Genomic DNA, 20,014 nt, shown 5'->3' with positions numbered 1-20,014 from the left:
CACATGGTGTTTTTTGTGGTTTTTATTTGTTTATTTAGTTTTTTTCTTAATTTCTATGTTTATTCACATCTGGTTTGTTCTGCTCTTTGTGTTCTTATTGTGGAAAAATAGAACAACCAATACATATGGAGGTATGTGCATATCTACATATGTTTGCCAACCTAGTATAGGATTTCACATACTTTCTTATCTGCCTTGGGTGTTGAGTGTTATCAGCAGCTCATTATGTATTTACATTGTATTGATGCCTATATGTGTGTGTAACAGCACTAAAGTTGAGCTCAGATTTCCATCCAGTTGCACTGATTTTGTGCAGCTCTTCACTGTTATAAGTGCTGATGTGAACCCTGTATTCACCTTATACTGAAACTTAATTAACATGATCTTCTCACTGACTATAACTTCTGATGTGCAAATCTTAAATGGCAGCGAAGCAACAAACACTGACTTGATCAGAGGTGAAAAGACTCTTGAAACATAAGTAGAAGTATTTCTGCTTCATGTATCTAAAAATATACCACATATGAATATGTCAATGTATAATTATACACAAAGCCACTGGAGTAAATATTGAGGTGGTTCAGGCTTGCCATTAAAATAACTTTGGTGTAAAAGCCTGCTCAAGTACACGAACCAAAACAGCTGCTACTTTTCACCTCTTCGATTGTGAACAGAGACTGGGATGTGAAGTGATGAAGGATGGCAAAGAGAGCCTGTGATGTGTGACTAAACAGTTGGGCAGTTTTTGAGAGAATCAACAAGGAAATTGATGCAGGGGCAGAAAGAAATGAGTAGAAACAGACTCTTGTCACAGTTTTTCCCCTCGAAGAGCACCACTCCCTCTTAGCGTGAAAAGCCTTTCAGCGCCAGGCTTGGGCAAGACAACTGTGGCTCATCACAGTGACAGTTCTCTGATCCCTTGGCTGGTAAGATAGAGTCTAGACATTGTCAGAAGTCCTAGATACAACTGGACTGAGTTACAGAGCCAAATATAACAGATTGCCACTTCCCTCAGCCACTTCTGTACACTGTTTGTGTGCGGGGCTGTAGTTGGGGATCACTGGATGTAGTTGCATAGTTAATGGACATGTTTGTGCAGAAGCCTCAGCGCTGAGCGGTGCTGACGTGTTTACTTCTGCTGTAGAACGGGCATGTTGGAGTTACACTATGAGTCAATGCATCAAATAGGTGTTATGTACTTGATTAGTCAGAACAGGTGTTGCAACAGCAAACCTTGAGATCATCAGATACTCATTTTTGTTGTTTTAGACTGATTACTCTAATAAATAAATACACTATCTGCATTTAAAACTGATCGTTACGGCCGATCATACAGTGGCAACATGTAAGATTAAAGTGTAACATCAGTGGCAACATGTCGCTTGCATGACATCAAGCACTTAAGGCTACTAAAACTGTACTAGTCTATATTCTTCATGGTAGCTAGTTCACAAACACTCTAATCTGTTCCACCATTCCCATGGCTTTGTGATTTATACTTAGCAGGACTTTGACTCTACTCCCAAGGCGATCCTGTGGCTTTTGGGGGAGTTTTTACCATACAAGGAGAAGAGGAGTTTAGCTTGGTTTCCTGTGGGAGGGTTCTGATTTCTCTCACTCTGCATCTGATTCACTCTGTCTCTATTTCTTACCTCCTCTCTCTTCCTCCCTCTCTCCGTTCTCCTCTCCTAGCTCTGCTCCCATCCTGCTTTCTGCTCACTATACGAAGTGAAGAAGTAAAGGAATTCTGTTGAATGAAAACATCACTTAAATGCCTCTGAAATCATTAAATTGTCAGAACTGTATCTGAGCAATCTACAATCATAACATGATGTGCAGCCAGCATCCTGAGAGACCAAATAAGGCACACAGTCACCACTCTTTATCTATCATTGCAGGCCATGATGTAAGCTTGTATTAACTCCAGGATTTTAAAGCTATCAAACCACCACTTTCATAAATATATGCCAAAAAAAAGGCTGCAGTTCCCTCCCCTGCTAAAAAGAATCCACTCACCGTGCTATTGGTCTCTAACTGTCAAAGAGAAGAGTGAAAACTTAAGGATCTATGTATCTGCTGCCTCTCGATTTGGACGATTTCCTCAAGGTCATCTGATCTCTACAAGCTGCACGGTAACTTGGCATGAACTTCACACCAAATGATCTGAGCCAATCTGATATGTAATGGATGTCCAGAAATATATACTAAGACAGGGGAATCTTCAAAACACATTAAGGAGCATTTAGTCCTTCAGGAAAAAGGCAAAATCTCCAAATTTGGAGATACAGGATTTTCATTGGACAGCAACAATTCGGTCTTCAAACTTGCAGAAAACACAGATTTTCAGGTTTGGTTTCAATTCACCCAAGAGATGCATTTGGCCAAGCTTATCTTCAGACGTAACTTAAATGAACACTGTACCCCACACCGTTCTTTGAGTTTCCTTGTAATCTTTATTTTTAGCCGGGGCAGCTGGCACAGAAGAGTTGAAAGCAAGCAGACAGGTCCATTAGTGCTGATGTCATCAGCACACACACACACAGACAACGCACCTCCCGCTCGCTATGACAGTTTCAAATGTACCACTGTTTGCACCAAAATTAATCACAAATTACAAAAATATAAATATTACTTTTCTGTTTTTGTTCTTTTATGTTTGCTTTTCTTGACTTCTGATTTCCGATAGATACTTTCATCTGCAAACAAACAGCATGAGGTGAATACCATGTATGGCCCATTTTCCAAATATTTCTAAAGTCCATTAATTCCTAGTCCTGGAACCCATCTCAGTAACACAAGCTGTGTCCTCCAGTCAACAATGCTTTTTATATTGTGCGCCTTACAAATGACAGAAAACAGATCTAAATAAAGGTCTGTCAGACCAATAGTAATTACCAGGATCTTAATTGCAGTAGACCTATGGTTTATGTCTGAGCAGCTCGACTGTAAAACTCCAGCTGCCTGGTGTAGATCACATGCAGACAGCTCTTTCGCCAAATTTTCTTTGGCTGGATCATTTTCCATACAGCCCTTTTTCATTCAGCGGTAGAATGAAAACTATGTCCTTTCTAACCAACTCTGGTATTAACATCAATTTGAACATTCCTAAGTAAGAGCACAGGCATATAGATATGCAGCCCAAAGGGGAAAAAAAACAAACTTCAACTCATATTACTAATGTGAATAATGTCCTTTTGATATCTGAATCCTGGGTTGTTCTCCTGCTTCTTATCTGCTGCTCCTCTCCTGTTCTCTTCAAAGCAAAAAGGCCATGATCCAAATATGGAGACAGGCTGGATGTTGCCAACACATCTACACCACTTTGCTTCTCCAAAGAGCCTTCAAGAGGTGAGGTTAAGATTAGGGAGGGGGGCACAGTAAATTCTGGAGTAGCCAATAAGGCGGGGAGTGGCGGAAGGGGTAAACGGTGGGAAAGGGCTGTCACAAGAGACCGGGGCTGCCTCCAAACCTCCAGTCAAGTTTAAATCACATAGAGCTCCTCCGACTCTCAGTTTGCATCCTCCTCTCCTTCGCTCCCTCGCTCTACGCTGCCTCTGTCTCTCTCCTCCTCCCTGTATCTGCTGCCTGCTCTCCCCCTCAACCTTGTGAGGGCTCTTGTGAGGCGTCTTCCTCTGAACATCTGCAACAGGTTTTCACCCCAAGAAATAACTACTTTTTTTTTTCCTGAAACCTGCAAGACGCTGAGACCCAACTGTCACCATGGAGGCCATCAAGAAGAAGATGCAGATGCTGAAGTTGGACAAGGAGAACGCCATCGACAGGGCAGAGCAGGCTGAGTCCGACCAGAAGGCAGCGGAGGATAAATGCAAGCTGGTGAGACAAGGCAGATTTTAATGGGGATGGATGTGATGGACTGACAGAGTGTTTTTGTATTGTTTTATATATATATATACACTGTTGCCCATAAAGTTGGAATAATTGTTCAATACCCCCAATTTTGTTAAAGCCTGAATACACAGTTTGCAAAAGTTAATTGTGGTTTAAGTTTCACTGTGATATGTTTGGAAGAGTTTGATCAGTTTATTCCAACTTTATGGGCAACAGTGTATATATACATACATATATATATATATATATATATATATATATATATATATATATATATATACACACACAAACACACACACATATATATATCTTTATATAAGATGAGATACACTTTACACTACACTATACAAAAACACATCAATAATCACAGAAGGAGACCTACAGCAACAATATAGTTACAGTTGTCCAAGTGTTTTTGTAGTTTTTGTATGATGTACTGCATACAAATGAAACTGTTTTTTTTTTTATGTGATTTTTTGGTACACTTTCCATAGTGGAAACTAAATCAAGTTCCAACAAATCAAGTTGGAAATATTTTCCATTTCTGTATGTTGAAATGATTTCCTTCTGGGGTATTTTTGAGTCCCTTTCATCTACTAATAAGTCAAATTTTATTTAAGTTTGATTATTTTATGAAAGCAACTCAGTGTGATTAATTTGAAGTGTGGCATAATGGTGTCATTTAAATTACAATGTTAAATTGGTCTGACACAATGAAACAAAACAAATACCAAGCCACTTGTGCAGACTGCAGAGGGGCTCAGCATAAAATGTCAAGTATTTCCCAAAGCACCAAATGCTGAATTACAGAGAGCAGCTGATACTGAGCCCCTGGGCCTTGTCTTTTGGAGGGCACAGGAGTCCACAGGGATGCACTAACAGCATGGCATAGTGACGACTGCTGGACATATTATCCACAGTGAACCAGAGGGAGTATTTGACAGTATCAGAGGTAGTTCTGCAGGAGTTCAAATAATCCATCTATAGCAGTTGTTACGCTAACTCTTAACAAGAGAGTACTGCATTACCCAGCATCCCTATCTGGATTTAAGTCTGTACCATATCAAAGAAAACCTCACAGATTCCAAATATCTGCACACCCATATTTGGTGCTGCACTGCGAGGGCCTTAGACAGCTTGATATTTCGAGGGCTAACTTAATGACAGTGTACTTGGAGCACTTGATACAAGCAAAATAGAATATGGAGATGTAATAGTATATTTGTGGTTTCTAAATAGAGGCAATTATTGCACAGTGGGAGATGGTGTCGTCATCATGGCGGTACGAGAGGAATGCTAGAGAGTAGGGAGTTGGAGAGGCACGGACAAAGCCAGGATCTACATTGAAGCAAGTGGAAGGAATCCTCTCACTGGTGGCAAATGTCCTAATCATGCCCTCAGAGAGCACAAGGAGTGACAGTTGTCACTGGCACTGCACATATGGGCGCCTCAGTATGTCTTCCACATCAAGGAACCGTCAGCATGAAATCCTAGAAGATTACGCAGAGCTCTTTAGTTTGTTTGGATGGCTGCGATACAAGCTCCGCTAAGAGATGCTTACTTTGCTATTCTTGGCACGATGTGACGAATATCAGAGTGCAGTTGGACTGACCGAAAGGCACTGAAAAAATACACAAACCCAATTCTCGATATCAACATACATTACAGACAACAGACTCCAGCAGCAATTAAAGGATCGGTTCACCCAAATTATGAAAGAATCCTAAAAATTCAGCATCAAAGTCCCGGTGACTCTTGATAATCCACAGACTTCATCATGAAGGGCTTACATCGGAACCACTTTCAGCCAAAGAAATAGTCCGGATGAAAACATTTTGAACTTTTTGCCTTATTATTAGAGTGGCTCAAGGGATGGGGATGTCAGTTGTTCCACCATGTTGGTCCAAAGTGAAATATTTGAAAAACTATTGAATAGATTGTCATCAAATTTTGTTCAGATATTCATGATTCCTAATGACATTGGTGGCCTCTGATGTTTCCACTCATGTAAAATGATATTTGTGGTTTTAAGTGAAAGGTTGGATTACGATCACATTTGGTACAGATGTTCATGTCCTCTGAGAATGAATTCTCATAACCTTCTGTATTCTTCTGGTTTTTTATCTGGCATCATCATTATTTCAATTCATTATTTCCCCAATACTGTGGTTTACTATTTAGCAAATCTTAGCATGCTAAAACACTAAGCTAAGATTAGGAACATGTTGGAACATTCCTTGTGAATATGTTAGCATGCTGATTTTAGCATTTAGGTCAAAGCACTAAAGCACCAAAGTACAGGCCCAGAGAGTCACTGGCATGTCTGTAGACTTCAGTCTGGTTCAGAAACATCTAACTGAGATTAGTACTAGATTGTATAAAAGAAGTGGACATAACTTCCAGGTCTGAAAATTGAAATCGATGCCTTATACCTGCATTCTGTATGAGGCCAGCAGTCTCAGTCTGTGAGAAAATGATCGTACTTCTCACTGGATTTATTAGCTCAGTAAAGACTTTGTTGATGAATTTATGGTCTCAACTTATACAGAATAGTGTTAATGTAGTAAATTATGGTCCCATTTAGAGTTAAATAGATGATAAAGCAGGGTATGTTTTGGGGCGGGGCAACCTTTTGACTAACCAATCAGAGGCGGGACGTGCAAAAACATAACCAATCGGATGCATAGGTCTTTGAGGGATGGACATCACCTCTGTCCACCTGTCAACTGATAAGTGATGCCACGGTGGCTATGTCCATTTCTAATACACAGTCTATGGTTATGACCCCACATCTAAGTGCTTCTGGGTATTGACCAGGTCCCCTAAAGACTACTACTGTCTAGTATATCAAAACAAATTTACAAAAATCAACTTCACTATTTAAAAACTTTAAGTCATATCATCATATCAGTGTATTGAAATAGTGCTGCATCTTTCCTTGCAGTGTTTCTTTCATACTTTGGTTTGGTTTTTCTGTGACTCTAAGTCATGTTCGCCATCTTTCAGCTGGAGGATGAGCTGCTTGCTCTCCAGAAGAAAATGAAGGGAACAGAGGATGAGCTCGACAAGTACTCAGAGGCCCTGAAGGATGCTCAGGAGAAACTGGAACTGTCGGAGAAGAAGGCCACAGATGTGAGTTAACCACAAAGACGCCATCTGAAACACATTATCCACATTACAGTGGAACACCACAACTTCTGACTTTCAGTCTTGTATTGATAACCACTCTTTCAGATGAGCTGAACTAAATATCACTTCATGATTAAAAAAAGACCAGTGGTAGAGACACATTCGGGTTTTTGAAACAGAAGTTCTATCAACATTAGTTTAAAAAAAAAAAAACAGTGAATGCTTGTACTGCTCACACTCCAAAAAAGGCCGTGTCTGGACTTGCCTTAATAGTTCGGTGCAGTTTGGTTGTTTCTACAGTGATGAAACATAGCAGGAGAGCGATTAAAACACTGGCATGCAGAAACTATAGTATCAAAACTATTTTGTCTAGTTGTAATCATGGAAAATAAGGGCACAATCTTTAAAAGTCTCTTGGTTTCTATGATTTCAATACACAAAGGAATAAAAGAGGGCAGTCATTAAAACCTTCACACAAAAATACTACTTTTAACCTTCACTCCAACACTTACTTACCACATGGTAGGACGCAACTAAAAACCCTGAAATGAATCCTGAAAAGACTAAGTTTTATCTTGTATCCTGGATAGAGCTGAAAACCCTAGAGTTATTGGTGCGTAGTGAGATCTATGATCTGTAGCAGAGCTATTTCTCAAGCACAGACAACGCTTGGCCGGCCTGTAGCCGACCAGGAATCCCAAGAATGCAGCTTAAGCAAACAGAGAACCCCATACTGCAGTGTTTAATGAAATCAATGCTGTGGCCTTTTGGAGGGCAGAGATATTACGCTCTGCTCTGTCTGGCCTTATACCTTATTACAAACAATAGTCATTCACCTTTAAAGAGCATCTACTTCATTTATGTCTACTGTAGTAACCTCTCTGTCACCTGAACAATACCAGATATGATTGAGTGTTATGAAGCAAAAACAACAGCAAAAGACAAATAGAGACAAACAGACTTGACTTAGTTTGCTATTTTCTAAGAAGATGAATTATCCAGAAGTAACAAGACCATGTTTTGTTGTACACGCATTATTATTAGAGCTGCAACTATAACAATTGTTCTCATTATCGATTCACCTGCTGATCTTTTCTTAAATAATTACAATCTCATTAATCCTCTGGTCGATAAAAATGTCAGAAAATAATGAAGACCTACTGTATTTCTACAGTCTCTCACAATCACAGTTTCCTAAAGCCCAAGTTGACATTTGCTGTGTGACCAACAGAACATTTTGAGTTTAGCATTTTGAGTGAAAAACATGGATCATTCATCGTAAAATGTAACTATATATATATACAGCATCAAGTGAAAGTAGACCCCACAGTGCCTACAATCTCTAAAACTACCTGGTGAGATAAAACCCAAAAGGTTAAAGGTCAGATTACAAATGATTTCTATCTCAGACGACCCATCAGATCTGCTTCTTCTTCAGATCTTTCCTCCTCTACTTCTTCTCTCTGCTTCAGAGCGATGCTGATGCATGTACATGTTATACAGGGGCAACAAAAGAGGAGGTAAAGTGATGATGATGATGATGAGGAGGAGGAGGAGGAGAAGGAGTGAGAAGCAGAAGGGGGCGCTGAAGGAATGTGTCGCCACCCAATGGCTGCGGGTCAAGTCGACAATCTAATCAATTTACATTCCTGGCTGCTGCAGGTCAACAACCCCTGTTGAAGAGGATTATTGCCGCCCCACCCCACCACTGACACCCCACCACTCCCTTTTTCTGGAAGTGTCTTTGGACCTTAGATTTATATCCATTTTACACCTTTACAGCCTTCACGTCCACTGTTCTCTGCCTCCCTCACTTCACGTCATATCTGGTCATATACCATGATTGACTCCAGATATGACTCACATGTCTGCATCAGACTGGTGAATCAGACGAGGCTGTTCCTTCCCTGATCTCTGCCCCGCTCCTTGCAATCACAGCACAAAAATGCAGCCTAAGCAACACCTTACATTTGCCATATAAGTCCACAATAGAAAATCCAGACTCTCTCTCTCTCACACACACACACACACATGAGCTGACTTCACACCCCTCTTTTGTGGAGGAAAAGAGCAGTGCCTTCCCCTCCTAAATCCTGTGATGTCATCTGGGACCAGGCTTCTTCACGGGATTGGATGATCTCGCCATAAATTTCCTGAAAACTCCCTGCCCTTTTTTTTTTTTTTTGCCCCATCCCAACATTACACGTCCCTGACTTCCTGCCTGAGAGAGAGAGAGAAAAAAAAACTTTTCCTCGGGTCCTGCAACTTCAGGAACAAATCAGGAGCTCTTAAAGAATACAGCCAGACGATCCGGGCTGCTACTTTGTGTCGGGATCCTTTTGCCAGTGAGAAAACAAAGTAATCGACCTAATGGAGACGGTGAAGAAGAAAATCCAATGCCTCCAGCAACAAGTTGATGAGGCAGAAGATCGTGCACTGGAAATACAAAGGGAGCTGGACGTTGAACGTGAACTGCGCGAAAAAGTGAGAAAAGATATTATTTATCCAACTTTAGTCGCTTTTTTTTTTGTATTCATCATTAAAGCTCACATGCCTGTCGAGCATCTCTACTGAGGAGAGAATTTACTCTGAGTGTTGGCAGGTAGCGATGATCATACTCACACAACTCTCCCCTAAGAGTTGAGGAATTTGCCTGCGTATCCCGTTAGTATTTCTCTTATTTTTATCTAATACTGTTTGAAAATAGGCGTTTTCGTGGCTCATGGGAAGGTGGGGCATTATTGTAGCCACATTCCTTCGCAGACTTTTGCTCGGCTGCATTATCTAACCGAAACCCGCCCTATTATCTCCACAAGAAACGCAACGAGCTCCCTATTACACTAACTATCAGAGTGTGCTGGTGTGTTTTCATATCAAAAGTTGGCTCTTAACGTTGTAAAAGTTTGGATTTGTCCCAGTTCATGTCACCTGGAAAATGGTTGGTTCCTGGTTTGCAAAGCATCCAGAGGTCTTTGTTCTGCTCCTCCTGTGAGCTTTTTCACTGAATAACATTTGAAATTAAGGAGCTTTTAACCTTCCTCCTCTTCCTCGGCCTCCACACAGGAAGAAAAGAGCAGATATCAGTCCCACAGGAAACGGGCTGATCTGTTGTCCCCCAAACATACATGGGTTTACATAAGTCAGGCCGGCTGAACCGCTTCAGATATGTCAGGGTTAAAACTGTCTCCCTCTTGTTCTGCATCAGCAGTTTTCAGAGGATCGGGTCAAGCTGCAAAGTCCAGAACTCATTATGGTTTTTGAGAGTGAAACTGGTTACCGTTAAGAAATCATTGCACAGGAGGAAAAAAGAAAATGGATTAGAAGCATCCACAGAGAGTGTTGTGATGGGATCCAGGGAGTAAATCGGCAAAATTAAATAACTCTTTATAAACAGCTCATATTAGATTAGACTGCAAAAAATATGTACACAAAACATGATCACACCCAACACTACAACAACTGTGGTATTATTGAGACTTGCACTCAAAACTAAGAGCAGAAAAAACAATATTCTTACAATGAGATTTGACGGCCATAAACATTATCCTTCCTCTTGTGGCAGCAGCATGTTTCCTGGCTGACCTCTGACCTGTGACTTCTCTCTCTCTCTCTCTCTCTCTCTCTTCCTCTCTGTGTCGCTATAGGCGGAGGGCGATGTGGCATCTTTGAACCGCAGGATCCAGCTGGTGGAGGAGGAGCTGGACCGTGCTCAGGAGAGACTGGCCACAGCCCTGCAGAAACTGGAGGAGGCTGAGAAGGCTGCGGATGAGAGTGAAAGGTGAGAATCGGCACGGAGCTCAGTCGTAACGCATCAACCACAGACTGTGAACACGACTGGAAAATGACAGACTTATGTCTTTGGGGTAATGTGATTTATCGTCTATGTGCAACACAACCCTTGATATTAAAGCAGGTTCCACCACTGGTGTGATTAGGTTGACAGAAGTGTAAAAAGTCGTAAAAAGAAGTAGTGCCTTGTAGGATGAGAAGGCCGGACACATTTTAGTTGTGTAAAGAAGACAAAATGGAGGAGCTGCTAGTTATGGAAATATAAGGTACCACAAGATAAAATAAGATCCCCAGAAATTAGGTGAATTCAGGATTCAGAAACAGGCCGGATAAAGATACGAAAAAATCAAATTGGAGCAAAGGAAATAAGGAAGTAAACTATGAATCAAAATTATATACAAGATACATACAGATTTAAAATAAATAGGATCATAGAGGATGTGTTTCCAATTAACAGGAACGTCAAACCACTCCATCCTGCTTCACTGCTGTCAGCAACAAATCTGTAGTGCCTTTTGTGGTCTTGTTGAACTGACGTCTGTCTGTGTTTCTGATCATCAGAGGCATGAAGGTGATCGAGAACAGAGCCATGAAGGACGAGGAGAAGATGGAGTTGCAGGAGATACAACTCAAAGAGGCCAAACACATTGCTGAGGAAGCGGACCGCAAATACGAGGAGGTGCGTGTTCACCTGACTCTCAGCGTTCATGTCAATCTGTTTTTTTTTTTATTTAACTGTGATTTTATCTTTTTTTATTTATTTCAGGTTGCCCGTAAACTGGTCATCCTTGAGGGAGAGCTGGAGAGAGCAGAAGAGAGGGCGGAAATTGCAGAACTGTAAGCATGAATACACTGAGGAAGTTATGTGCGTGCATCGTTCGGTTATTTCCCAGACGACAGGTCGGACATGTTCAAACGGCATACCTGTGTTTCTCCGTTCTTACAGGAAGTGTGGCGACCTGGAAGAAGAGTTGAAGAACGTCACCAACAACCTCAAGTCACTAGAGGCTCAGTCTGATAAGGTACGTGTTGTTAATGTATCCTGGAGATTTGATAATGTAGAGGATTTGATTATTCCTATGCTGTCCACAAAGAGCATCAAAACTCTCATCCTTAATAGAAATAGAGACAAATGACATGTAGAATACATATCATCAGAGTTTACAACATAGATCTCAAGCATGAAAAGGCATGCACATTTTTTTTGGTAATAAAATGATTTTCCTTGTCTCCTGCTTCTCTGTTTCTGTAGTACTCTGAGAAAGAGGACAAATACGAGGAGGAGATTAAAGTCCTGAATGACAGGCTTAAGGAGGTATGTTCATGTCTGCTCCCACCATACTCACTGAGGGAAGCTGTGTCTGGACGATTAATGTGTTTATCGTTTTTTTTTTCAAGGCGGAGACCCGTGCCGAATTTGCAGAAAGGACAGTGGCTAAGCTGGAAAAGACTATAGATGACTTAGAAGGTACACTTCATTTTAGTCCTTCTTTTCTCTTCCTTTCGCTTCTTTGCTCAGTCTTTGTTCTTACTGTTCTTATTCTTACTCTTTGATCTGATTTTATCTCTTTTTTTTCCCTCCACGCTCTGCGTCATTCTGCTCTGAACCTCCTCCACCTTCACTCTCTCTCTCTCTGCCCTTTGAACTGCAGACGAACTGTACACTCAGAAGCTGAAATACAAGGCTATCAGTGAGGAGCTGGATCATGCCCTCAATGATATGAACACCTTGTAAACCTGGCAATTTGGCTCATCATGGTTTCTTTTTCCCTTTGTCTCCCTTTGCCTATTTGGAAGCACTTTGTCTCCTCTTGTCTCCCTTTGCTCACACTGCTCCTTGCTCCCTTTACGCTGAACTAAAGCTCAATAAAGATATTTTTCTCTTATTTCTTGTCTTCTGTCATTTCAGTCGAGCCTTCTTTTCACTACTCTGCTGCTGCTGCTGTAGTCAATAGTTTCTATATTTCCTGGCCACAATGATAAGACCAAGCTTGTGGGTTTACATATTGTGTGTATTGTATGTGTAAGTGGGTTTCTTTTGTTGTTTGCTCTAGAATTAACTTTATTAGCTTACAAGTCGCACGTCTGTGATCAGTTGATGTGTTCACTAACCCAGCCATTGCATTTTATGTCTCCTGCTGTTTTTCATTACAGAGAAGCTATCATCCGCAAAAGAGGAAAACCTAGGAATGCACCAAGTCCTGGACCAAACACTGCAGGAGCTCAGTTGCTTGTAAAATGCTGAGAAGAACATCAAACATAAAAAAAAACAACATTTGTTTTGTAAAAGATTTTCTACATGCCATCCATTTTCTGTAATTTTTACTCTTATGCCTGGTTGTTAAAACACATGTTGTTAAAACATATACCACTTTTTATATATTTATGGTTCTTTTTGTTTCTTTTCCCTTTTTTAAAATGGTTTTGGGTCCATATTGTATTCAGTTTCGGTGCTGGAAATTGTATTTTAGACTAAACTCTGAGCACAAATAAAACTGACAATGATGAGTAGAGTTTTATTTTCTATGTTGACTGCGTGCGCCCTCTAAGTATGCACAGTTCTGCATATGTATGAGTGCTCTCTCCCTCAGGCGGTTTCAACACCGAGCCAAAAACTGCAACAGCAGAAAAGAGCTCACCTTTCAGTTTACTTGTGGTAACATGCAGAGTGTTTGTCTGTTCTGTTCTGCTAAGACGGTGATTTCCTCACACACAAAACTGGAGATGTTGCTTAACTTTTGGCCCTGTGGTCCCACAACAGTAATCCCAGTATTGATCACAGCAATCAAGTGATTATATCCCCAAATAAGGTTAATGTTAAAGAGTATTTCGTCCTCAAAAAGTAGTGAGTTAGCCTTCAGTTAAGACTGTCAGCCTTTATGGTAAGAAAAGTGAGATGATATGATGGCAATGTTCATCAACACAAAATGGAATCAGTGAGTAATAAGTAATAAACTATAGTGACTGAATAATAATCAAACCAGCTTCATGACAACTAAGCAGCCCCATCCACTGAGGAAGGCCAAACAACTAAACTGGACCTTGCATTGAGTTTTTTTTTGTTTGTTTTTGACAAAAATGAGAAAAGTGCATTAATGGTTCCTTATAAAATGCAACATCACAATGAAAAATCCTGCCCTCAAAATGTTGAGAATGTTAATTAGTGTGATCGGGAAAATACTCACACAGTATCAAAACTACCCATTCACAGTGTTATTGCATTTATGACGTACATGGATTGGTATTATATATGCATTAGCATGTAAGTGTTTTAATGCTGCAAAGCAAATCACATTTACAAACTGTGATAAGATAAGATATTCCTTTGTTATACCCATGTCGGGGAAATTCACAGTGTTACAGCAACGAATGGGTTGCAAAAGTAGAATGTTCAATAAAACAATAAATGATAAACTAGTGACCAATAACAGAAACAGGAGTAGATATAAAAAAAAAAAAAACATGTACAATCTAAACAAGAGGCAGTATAAAATAGGGATTATGTACACAATATACAGCTGTATAATAAAAGCAGTGACGTAAAAAGGAGCTTGACTACACTTATATAGCACCCTATCATACACAGACATTATTCAAAGTACTTTAAAGGCAAAAGATAGGAAAAATAAGAAGATATAAATGTTAACTGTATAAAATAAAAGTACACACAAGTGCAAGCAGCCTACAGTATATACCTCTGATAAACACAAGTAGAATGAAGGAACATATTTATGTCCTCTAACTAAATGTAATGTGTGTGTGTGTTGCTGCAGACTGCAGGAAATAAAACATAAAAACGCCCACTGGTGTCAGTCACGTATAGACTGCAGGTGGATTCCGGACCGACAGGGGGCGACATTTCTCCACATCCAGATCTCCACTTCACCGGGCGGGATTTCCGCAATAATATCAAGTATGGCGAAGACATACGACTATTTGTTTAAATTACTGTTAATCGGCGACTCTGGTGTCGGGAAGACCTGTGTTCTCTTCAGGTTTTCAGAAGACGCCTTCAACTCGACGTTTATCTCAACAATAGGTGCGTTTTTAGGGACAGGAACTGTGTCTGTTTACAATACGCCAGTGAGCTGTCTCCGAGGCTCCGTCTACTTGCTGGACTCATGGCCATGCTACGTTAACGGCTAGAAGTAACGCTAGTTTCTCTTTGTTAGTACTTAAGATTTTGTTATTGTATAATATGTCATTGATATACCTAACTTGTTAACATGATATGACAAGGGGAAACACTGTTAGCCGGCTGTTCTGCGTAAGGCTTTAATAATTGTAGAAATAATGGCTAATGATGTAGTAACGCTAACGTTTAAACTCATGCCGGGCGCCAGTTAACGGTAGGGGTTAGCCTAATAGCGCTAACGCTAGCAATAGGGCCCGTCTATATTCTGATCAAACACCGGAAAGCCTGTTATGTGGTACGCTATTGCTGATTAATTTAAGCAGCATTATAGCGCCTCTATTCTTTTATGCCCATATTACTGTTGTTTGCTGTGTTAAGAAGGAGAGAGGACGTTTATTCCCACTTAAACTTGGTATTTTATGTGTCACTGCGGTGTGAGCCCATGTTTGACAGGTACACTAAGCTAGCAAGCTAACGTTATGATTGACATGCATGATCCCCCTTTATCCCTCCAGGCATTGATTTCAAGATTAGGACGATAGAGCTTGACGGCAAGAAGATAAAGTTGCAGATATGGTAAGTTTATCGTAATTCCTTCAATGCAGAAAATGTGACATGAACGTATAATGTTTGGTGAATAAAGTGTGGACTTAGCCACCGACTCAAGGTGAACAGATGTCTGGTGCCCACAGGTCCAAACACTGTTTGATCATCAATTATTGGCCTTGAAAATTACTTACTCGAAAAAAATGAGGTGTACAAGTTTAGAATTTACTTTATTCTTAGCGACAAAATAACAGGTTTTAAGATAAGATACGATTTCTTTATCAGAAAATAATAAACTAGTGGATAGTGATATAAGCAAGAGCAGGGGGATTATATATATATATAAAAAAAAAAAGGAGGAGATATGAAAAAAGTATTGCACATTGTGAAGTGTACAGTGGTGTACGTTATAGTGGTGTTATTGTAAAGATTTGGTGCACTGTGGTCTACTGGGAGCAGTGATGGTTGCAGTCTGACAGCTGCCGGAAGGAAGTTTCGTTTTTATTTTTTTTTAATTCATCAGCCTGCTCCACATCTACATTAACATGTAATACACCAAAGCTTCTCATACCCCCCTAAACTTGACTGCAGTTGAGAAGTTGATGGACATTTTCCTACATAAATGATCCAAATATTGATCTTAAAGCCACTTCACATCTTTTCTTAAACTTTCTCATATTGAAATGTCACAATTCTGGTGTTTTTCAGGGATACGGCTGGCCAGGAGCGCTTCCGAACGATCACAACAGCCTACTACAGAGGAGCAATGGTGGGTTCACGTGTTGACAGACAAATGTAACATACATCCACTTCCCAAGGAAGCTACAGCTCTTGAGTGCTGTTAATCTCAACACCTTTTGATTTACTGTTACAGGGCATCATGCTTGTCTACGACATCACCAACGAGAAATCTTTTGAGAACATCAAGAACTGGATAAGAAACATAGAGGAGGTATTTATTGGCCCAAGTAGATCCTTCTTAATGTGCTTCCTACCTCTTTAAATATCCAAATGATGCCATATAGCACATTGTTTTATTAAACTCTTCTTGTCTTGATCTAGCATGCATCAGCTGATGTTGAGAAGATGGTCCTTGGCAACAAGTGTGATATCAATGACAAGCGGCAGGTGTCCAAAGACAGAGGGGAGAAGGTGAGAAGTTTGGTTGAGGTTATAGTAATTCATTGTTACTGGGTTATACTTGATAGTAAATAACACTAGTACACTATTACACTAGTATAACGTGAAAAAAAATGTGTTGGCAGGCTTTGTAAAATGTCCTGTCTGGTTTCAGCTTGCATTAGAGTATGGAATAAAGTTCATGGAGACCAGTGCAAAGGCCAACATCAATGTGGAAAATGTAAGTAGCCATTCTTCCTTTTAGCTGTAACATGCTTAACAGATTTTGTGCCATCAGTGTGATGATGTATGTTTGTTCTGCTTCACAGTCATTTTTGACACTCGCCAGAGACATCAAGTCAAAAATGGACACAAAATTGGTAAGAACTCTTTTTTTTTTTTTTTTTTTTGATAATACAAATTAGGATTTTGTACTGTGAGGGAAAAAAAAAAAAGAAGTAATTATCACTATTCGGCAACTCATTTTCTTATGTGAAACATGTTTCAAATTTCTTCAATCAGTAGCAGTGTGCCTCTGGCTGTGGGAAAAAGAACATACGGATTTGCTTAAAGAAAGTTGCTGAACCGAATGAGAGTAGCCACTGGGCCAACAGTTCTACATAAAGAGCCAACAGACAGCAGTGACCTGTTTATTTGTCATATTTGCAGGAGGGCAACACGACGCAGGGGACCAGTCATGGAGTCAAGATCTCAGAGCCTCAGAAAAAGACCAGCTTCTTCCGCTGTAGCCTACTCTGAGGACCGAGGCCTTCGACACTGGCTGCCAGCTGGCTGGACATAAATGGACTGTGCTTGCTCTTAGCACTTCCTTCCCCTTCCCTCTTTCTATCCACCCATGGCCTGTCCTCACCGTCGACACAAACCATTATATTCCCAGTAAGCGGAGGACTTCCCCTCCTCACTTCCTCTTCTGAAAGCTTCCAATGTTGCATCCTTTCCATTTCAAGGAGATCTGTTGTCTTCATTGGTCAGAGAGCTTGACTGGTCGGGGACTCAACCAGGAGCATTTTTCCAGATGTTTCCTATTACAGAAAAGACAGGCTCTTACCTCTGATGTCTCTTTGTACCATGCACTTATATTTCACACAGCCAGTAGCACAAAGGAGGATGAGAAATAACTAAATTAATGTCACGGTTTTGGGATTGCAAATACAAATGTGATATTTAGATCTATTTTTATTAGCGCTCTTTCCCCTTGTAAATTGTAGGAGGCCGATCGGTTTATAATCTTGTGAAACAGAGTTGCACATGCTTTCAGTTTCATTTCAGTAGTTGCTATTCATATCAGCCATGAGGCAGTCAAGTATCAGAGAGGAACTGAATTGAAATGTTTTCCATTTGAGTTCTGCTCTTTGGTTTGCATGCAGTCATTTGATGTGTTTCATCTTCCCCTCATCATTATACTCGGCACCCCAACTCTTCATAGTCTTTCTGCACTTAGTTTTAGGTGCTGGAAGCAGTTTGGCAGCACAAAACTAAAAATATAAAGTAGATTTCTGCAACTGTAGATAAAGTTCTGCTGTCAAACTATCAACAGAACATTGAGGTGGTGTTTTTTTTATTTTATTTTGGGCCATCTCTGGTGTAGCAACCTTTACAAAAGTAAAAGTTGCAAACACTGCATTGTGACCCACTTGTGAGTACACTATTTAAGAAAATATCAGGATGTGCACACTGTATAACTTCTCCACAATTAAGTACAGTGTAATATGATTAGGGATTATTAGGCTGGTGATTATTTTTTATTATTGATTATTCTGCCACTTATGGTCTTGATTATTCTTGAAAAATGCTAGTGTAGTTGTCTTGAAGGCCAAGGTGACGTCTTCAGATCTCTCCTTTTGCCTAACCAACAGTCCAAAACCCCAAAACATTCAGTTTACTATCACAAGACGAAGTAAAGCAGAACATCCTCACATGAAACTAGCACAATGTTGGTATTTTTGTTTGAAATTTGACATAAAACAATTGAGCAATTATCAGAATAGTTAGCAAATTGTTTTCTTTCAGTTGAACGTTTGAGCTCTAAATAAGATTTATTGACTTGAAGGTTTTGTGGCAGCTCTGTTTCACAGTCGAGCTAAATGACGTCTCTAGTTATATCAGATCCAGATATTAAAATCCCTCCTGAAGTTTGGCACTGTAAGCCCCTTCTGCTATCCACACAGCTCTCCTTGCACTTTACCAGTAACCCGTGTTTTGTGTGTAGTCTGTGCCAAGTGATAGTTTTGCAATACAACAATACAATTACTTAGTTAAAAGCATAGTTCCTAAATTTTACCACACCTACCTTTTAAATGACTTGATCTCCTTTGCTATTTCACTGCTAGTGATCCACTGTCCTGGTATTAGTTCACTGAAAAAAAAAACATTGCCCTAACGTAGTTCAACAGCTATACATATATATATATATATATTTATAAAAAGGAAAAAGAATTTGCAAGCCTCTTTTTTGATGCTACTGCCCTGCCAAATAGTTTTCTTGGCTTATTACATGAACGCTGGCTTGACCTAAACTGAAAGGTGATCCCATTAGTATTGTACATTCTCTTGTGCGTTTGTGTTTGATTGTGGCCCTATAGTCTGACAGCTAGGTGGCACCACAGGCACTGTATGCATCATATGTGGCCACCTCAACTCAAATTTTTATCAGTATTGTATTAAGAACGTGAGCCACAGTGATCTAGACTTGTGCAATTCAAACATGTACCCACTATTTAGCATTGATGTTGAGTCTGTTTCCACTGTCCCTCATTTTTCCTTCCTGCATTTGTTAAAAGTCTGAAAATCAAACTCCTATATGCACAATATTGAGGGAGGATCTGCTTTTGCTTGCCTGCACTTTCTTTTTTTTTTTTTTTTTTTAAATATCAAATAATTTGGGACCTCATTACTACCATGGCCGTTTGTCTTAACAGCTAATACTCAGTTCTGTCATAGGTGAGCTATGCATTGTGAATCTTGGACCTGTGCATATTTGTGTGATGTAATTTTCAGACATACTTGTAGACCTGTGCAGTTGAATGTACGGGCTTTTGTTATTTTTTGTTTTGTGTCATTCACTGAGCCAAAAACAGGACACACTCTGTTTGTAGAAACGGCATCGCTACATCAGCACGAGTGAAACTCGGCACGGCGGCAGATTAAGTAGGAAGAGTCTGGACGTTGAAATGCAGAGATGGTGCTGTTGTCTCATTGGGGTGATACTGTAGCTTTAAGTCATGAACAGAAACATAGGGAGCGGACTTCTGCGGGACTCGAGCTGGGATCATTTTCAGCTGAAATGATACTCCCTCTTCAATTTTGTTTTTAAGTCATATCCTTTTCTTAAGGCTCCTATCACATGTCGTAATATACTGTTACATTCCCTTTTACAGCCATATTTCATTCCATCGATTGTGAAGTACACCACAGGGAGAATAATAC

At 40.1% G+C, this 20,014-nt stretch overlaps 2 protein-coding genes across 5 annotated transcripts; both read left to right on the top strand.

Annotated features, from left to right (window-relative positions):
• The first annotated feature begins 3,544 nt into the window (after positions 1-3,544).
• On the top strand, positions 3,545-13,275 carry LOC139213729 (tropomyosin alpha-1 chain). Of its 4 annotated transcripts, none has more exons than XM_070844321.1 (9): positions 3,545-3,834; positions 6,856-6,981; positions 10,623-10,756; positions 11,329-11,446; positions 11,534-11,604; positions 11,714-11,789; positions 12,020-12,082; positions 12,166-12,235; positions 12,922-13,275. In XM_070844321.1, the coding sequence occupies exons 1-9, from the start codon at positions 3,721-3,723 to the stop codon at positions 13,002-13,004; spliced, it is 855 nt and encodes a 284-aa protein (XP_070700422.1). In that variant the 5' UTR covers positions 3,545-3,720; the 3' UTR covers positions 13,005-13,275. The 4 variants fall into 4 exon arrangements, with proteins under 4 accessions (XP_070700422.1, XP_070700423.1, XP_070700425.1 ...); XM_070844322.1 differs by lacking the exon at positions 12,922-13,275 and adding an exon at positions 12,420-12,883; XM_070844324.1 differs by lacking the exons at positions 3,545-3,834; positions 6,856-6,981; positions 12,922-13,275 and adding exons at positions 9,223-9,462; positions 12,420-12,875.
• A 1,372-nt stretch (positions 13,276-14,647) lies between these two features.
• LOC139213898 (ras-related protein Rab-8A-like) lies at positions 14,648-19,005 on the top strand. Its single transcript, XM_070844596.1, has 8 exons — positions 14,648-14,806; positions 15,418-15,478; positions 16,157-16,217; positions 16,323-16,400; positions 16,511-16,600; positions 16,743-16,808; positions 16,897-16,947; positions 17,237-19,005. The coding sequence occupies exons 1-8, from the start codon at positions 14,683-14,685 to the stop codon at positions 17,324-17,326; spliced, it is 621 nt and encodes a 206-aa protein (XP_070700697.1). The 5' UTR covers positions 14,648-14,682; the 3' UTR covers positions 17,327-19,005.
• Positions 19,006-20,014: the final 1,009 nt, after the last annotated feature.

Source organism: Pempheris klunzingeri, chromosome 15, assembly GCF_042242105.1.
Source record: "Pempheris klunzingeri isolate RE-2024b chromosome 15, fPemKlu1.hap1, whole genome shotgun sequence".
Classification (NCBI taxonomy): Eukaryota; Metazoa; Chordata; class Actinopteri; order Acropomatiformes; family Pempheridae; genus Pempheris; species Pempheris klunzingeri.
This window is presented reverse-complemented; position numbering and strand designations above follow the sequence as displayed.

Coding starts and splice junctions, on each gene's coding strand:
- LOC139213729 (XM_070844321.1), top strand. CDS start 3,721: ATGGAGGCCATCAAGAAGAAGATGCAGATGCTGAAGTTGGACAAGGAG. Junction 11,447..11,533: donor CGGACCGCAAATACGAGGAG/GTGCGTGTTCAC, acceptor TATTTATTTCAG/GTTGCCCGTAAACTGGTCAT. Junction 11,790..12,019: donor TAGAGGCTCAGTCTGATAAG/GTACGTGTTGTT, acceptor CTGTTTCTGTAG/TACTCTGAGAAAGAGGACAA.
- LOC139213898 (XM_070844596.1), top strand. CDS start 14,683: ATGGCGAAGACATACGACTATTTGTTTAAATTACTGTTAATCGGCGAC. Junction 14,807..15,417: donor GACGTTTATCTCAACAATAG/GTGCGTTTTTAG, acceptor TTATCCCTCCAG/GCATTGATTTCAAGATTAGG. Junction 16,401..16,510: donor GGATAAGAAACATAGAGGAG/GTATTTATTGGC, acceptor GTCTTGATCTAG/CATGCATCAGCTGATGTTGA.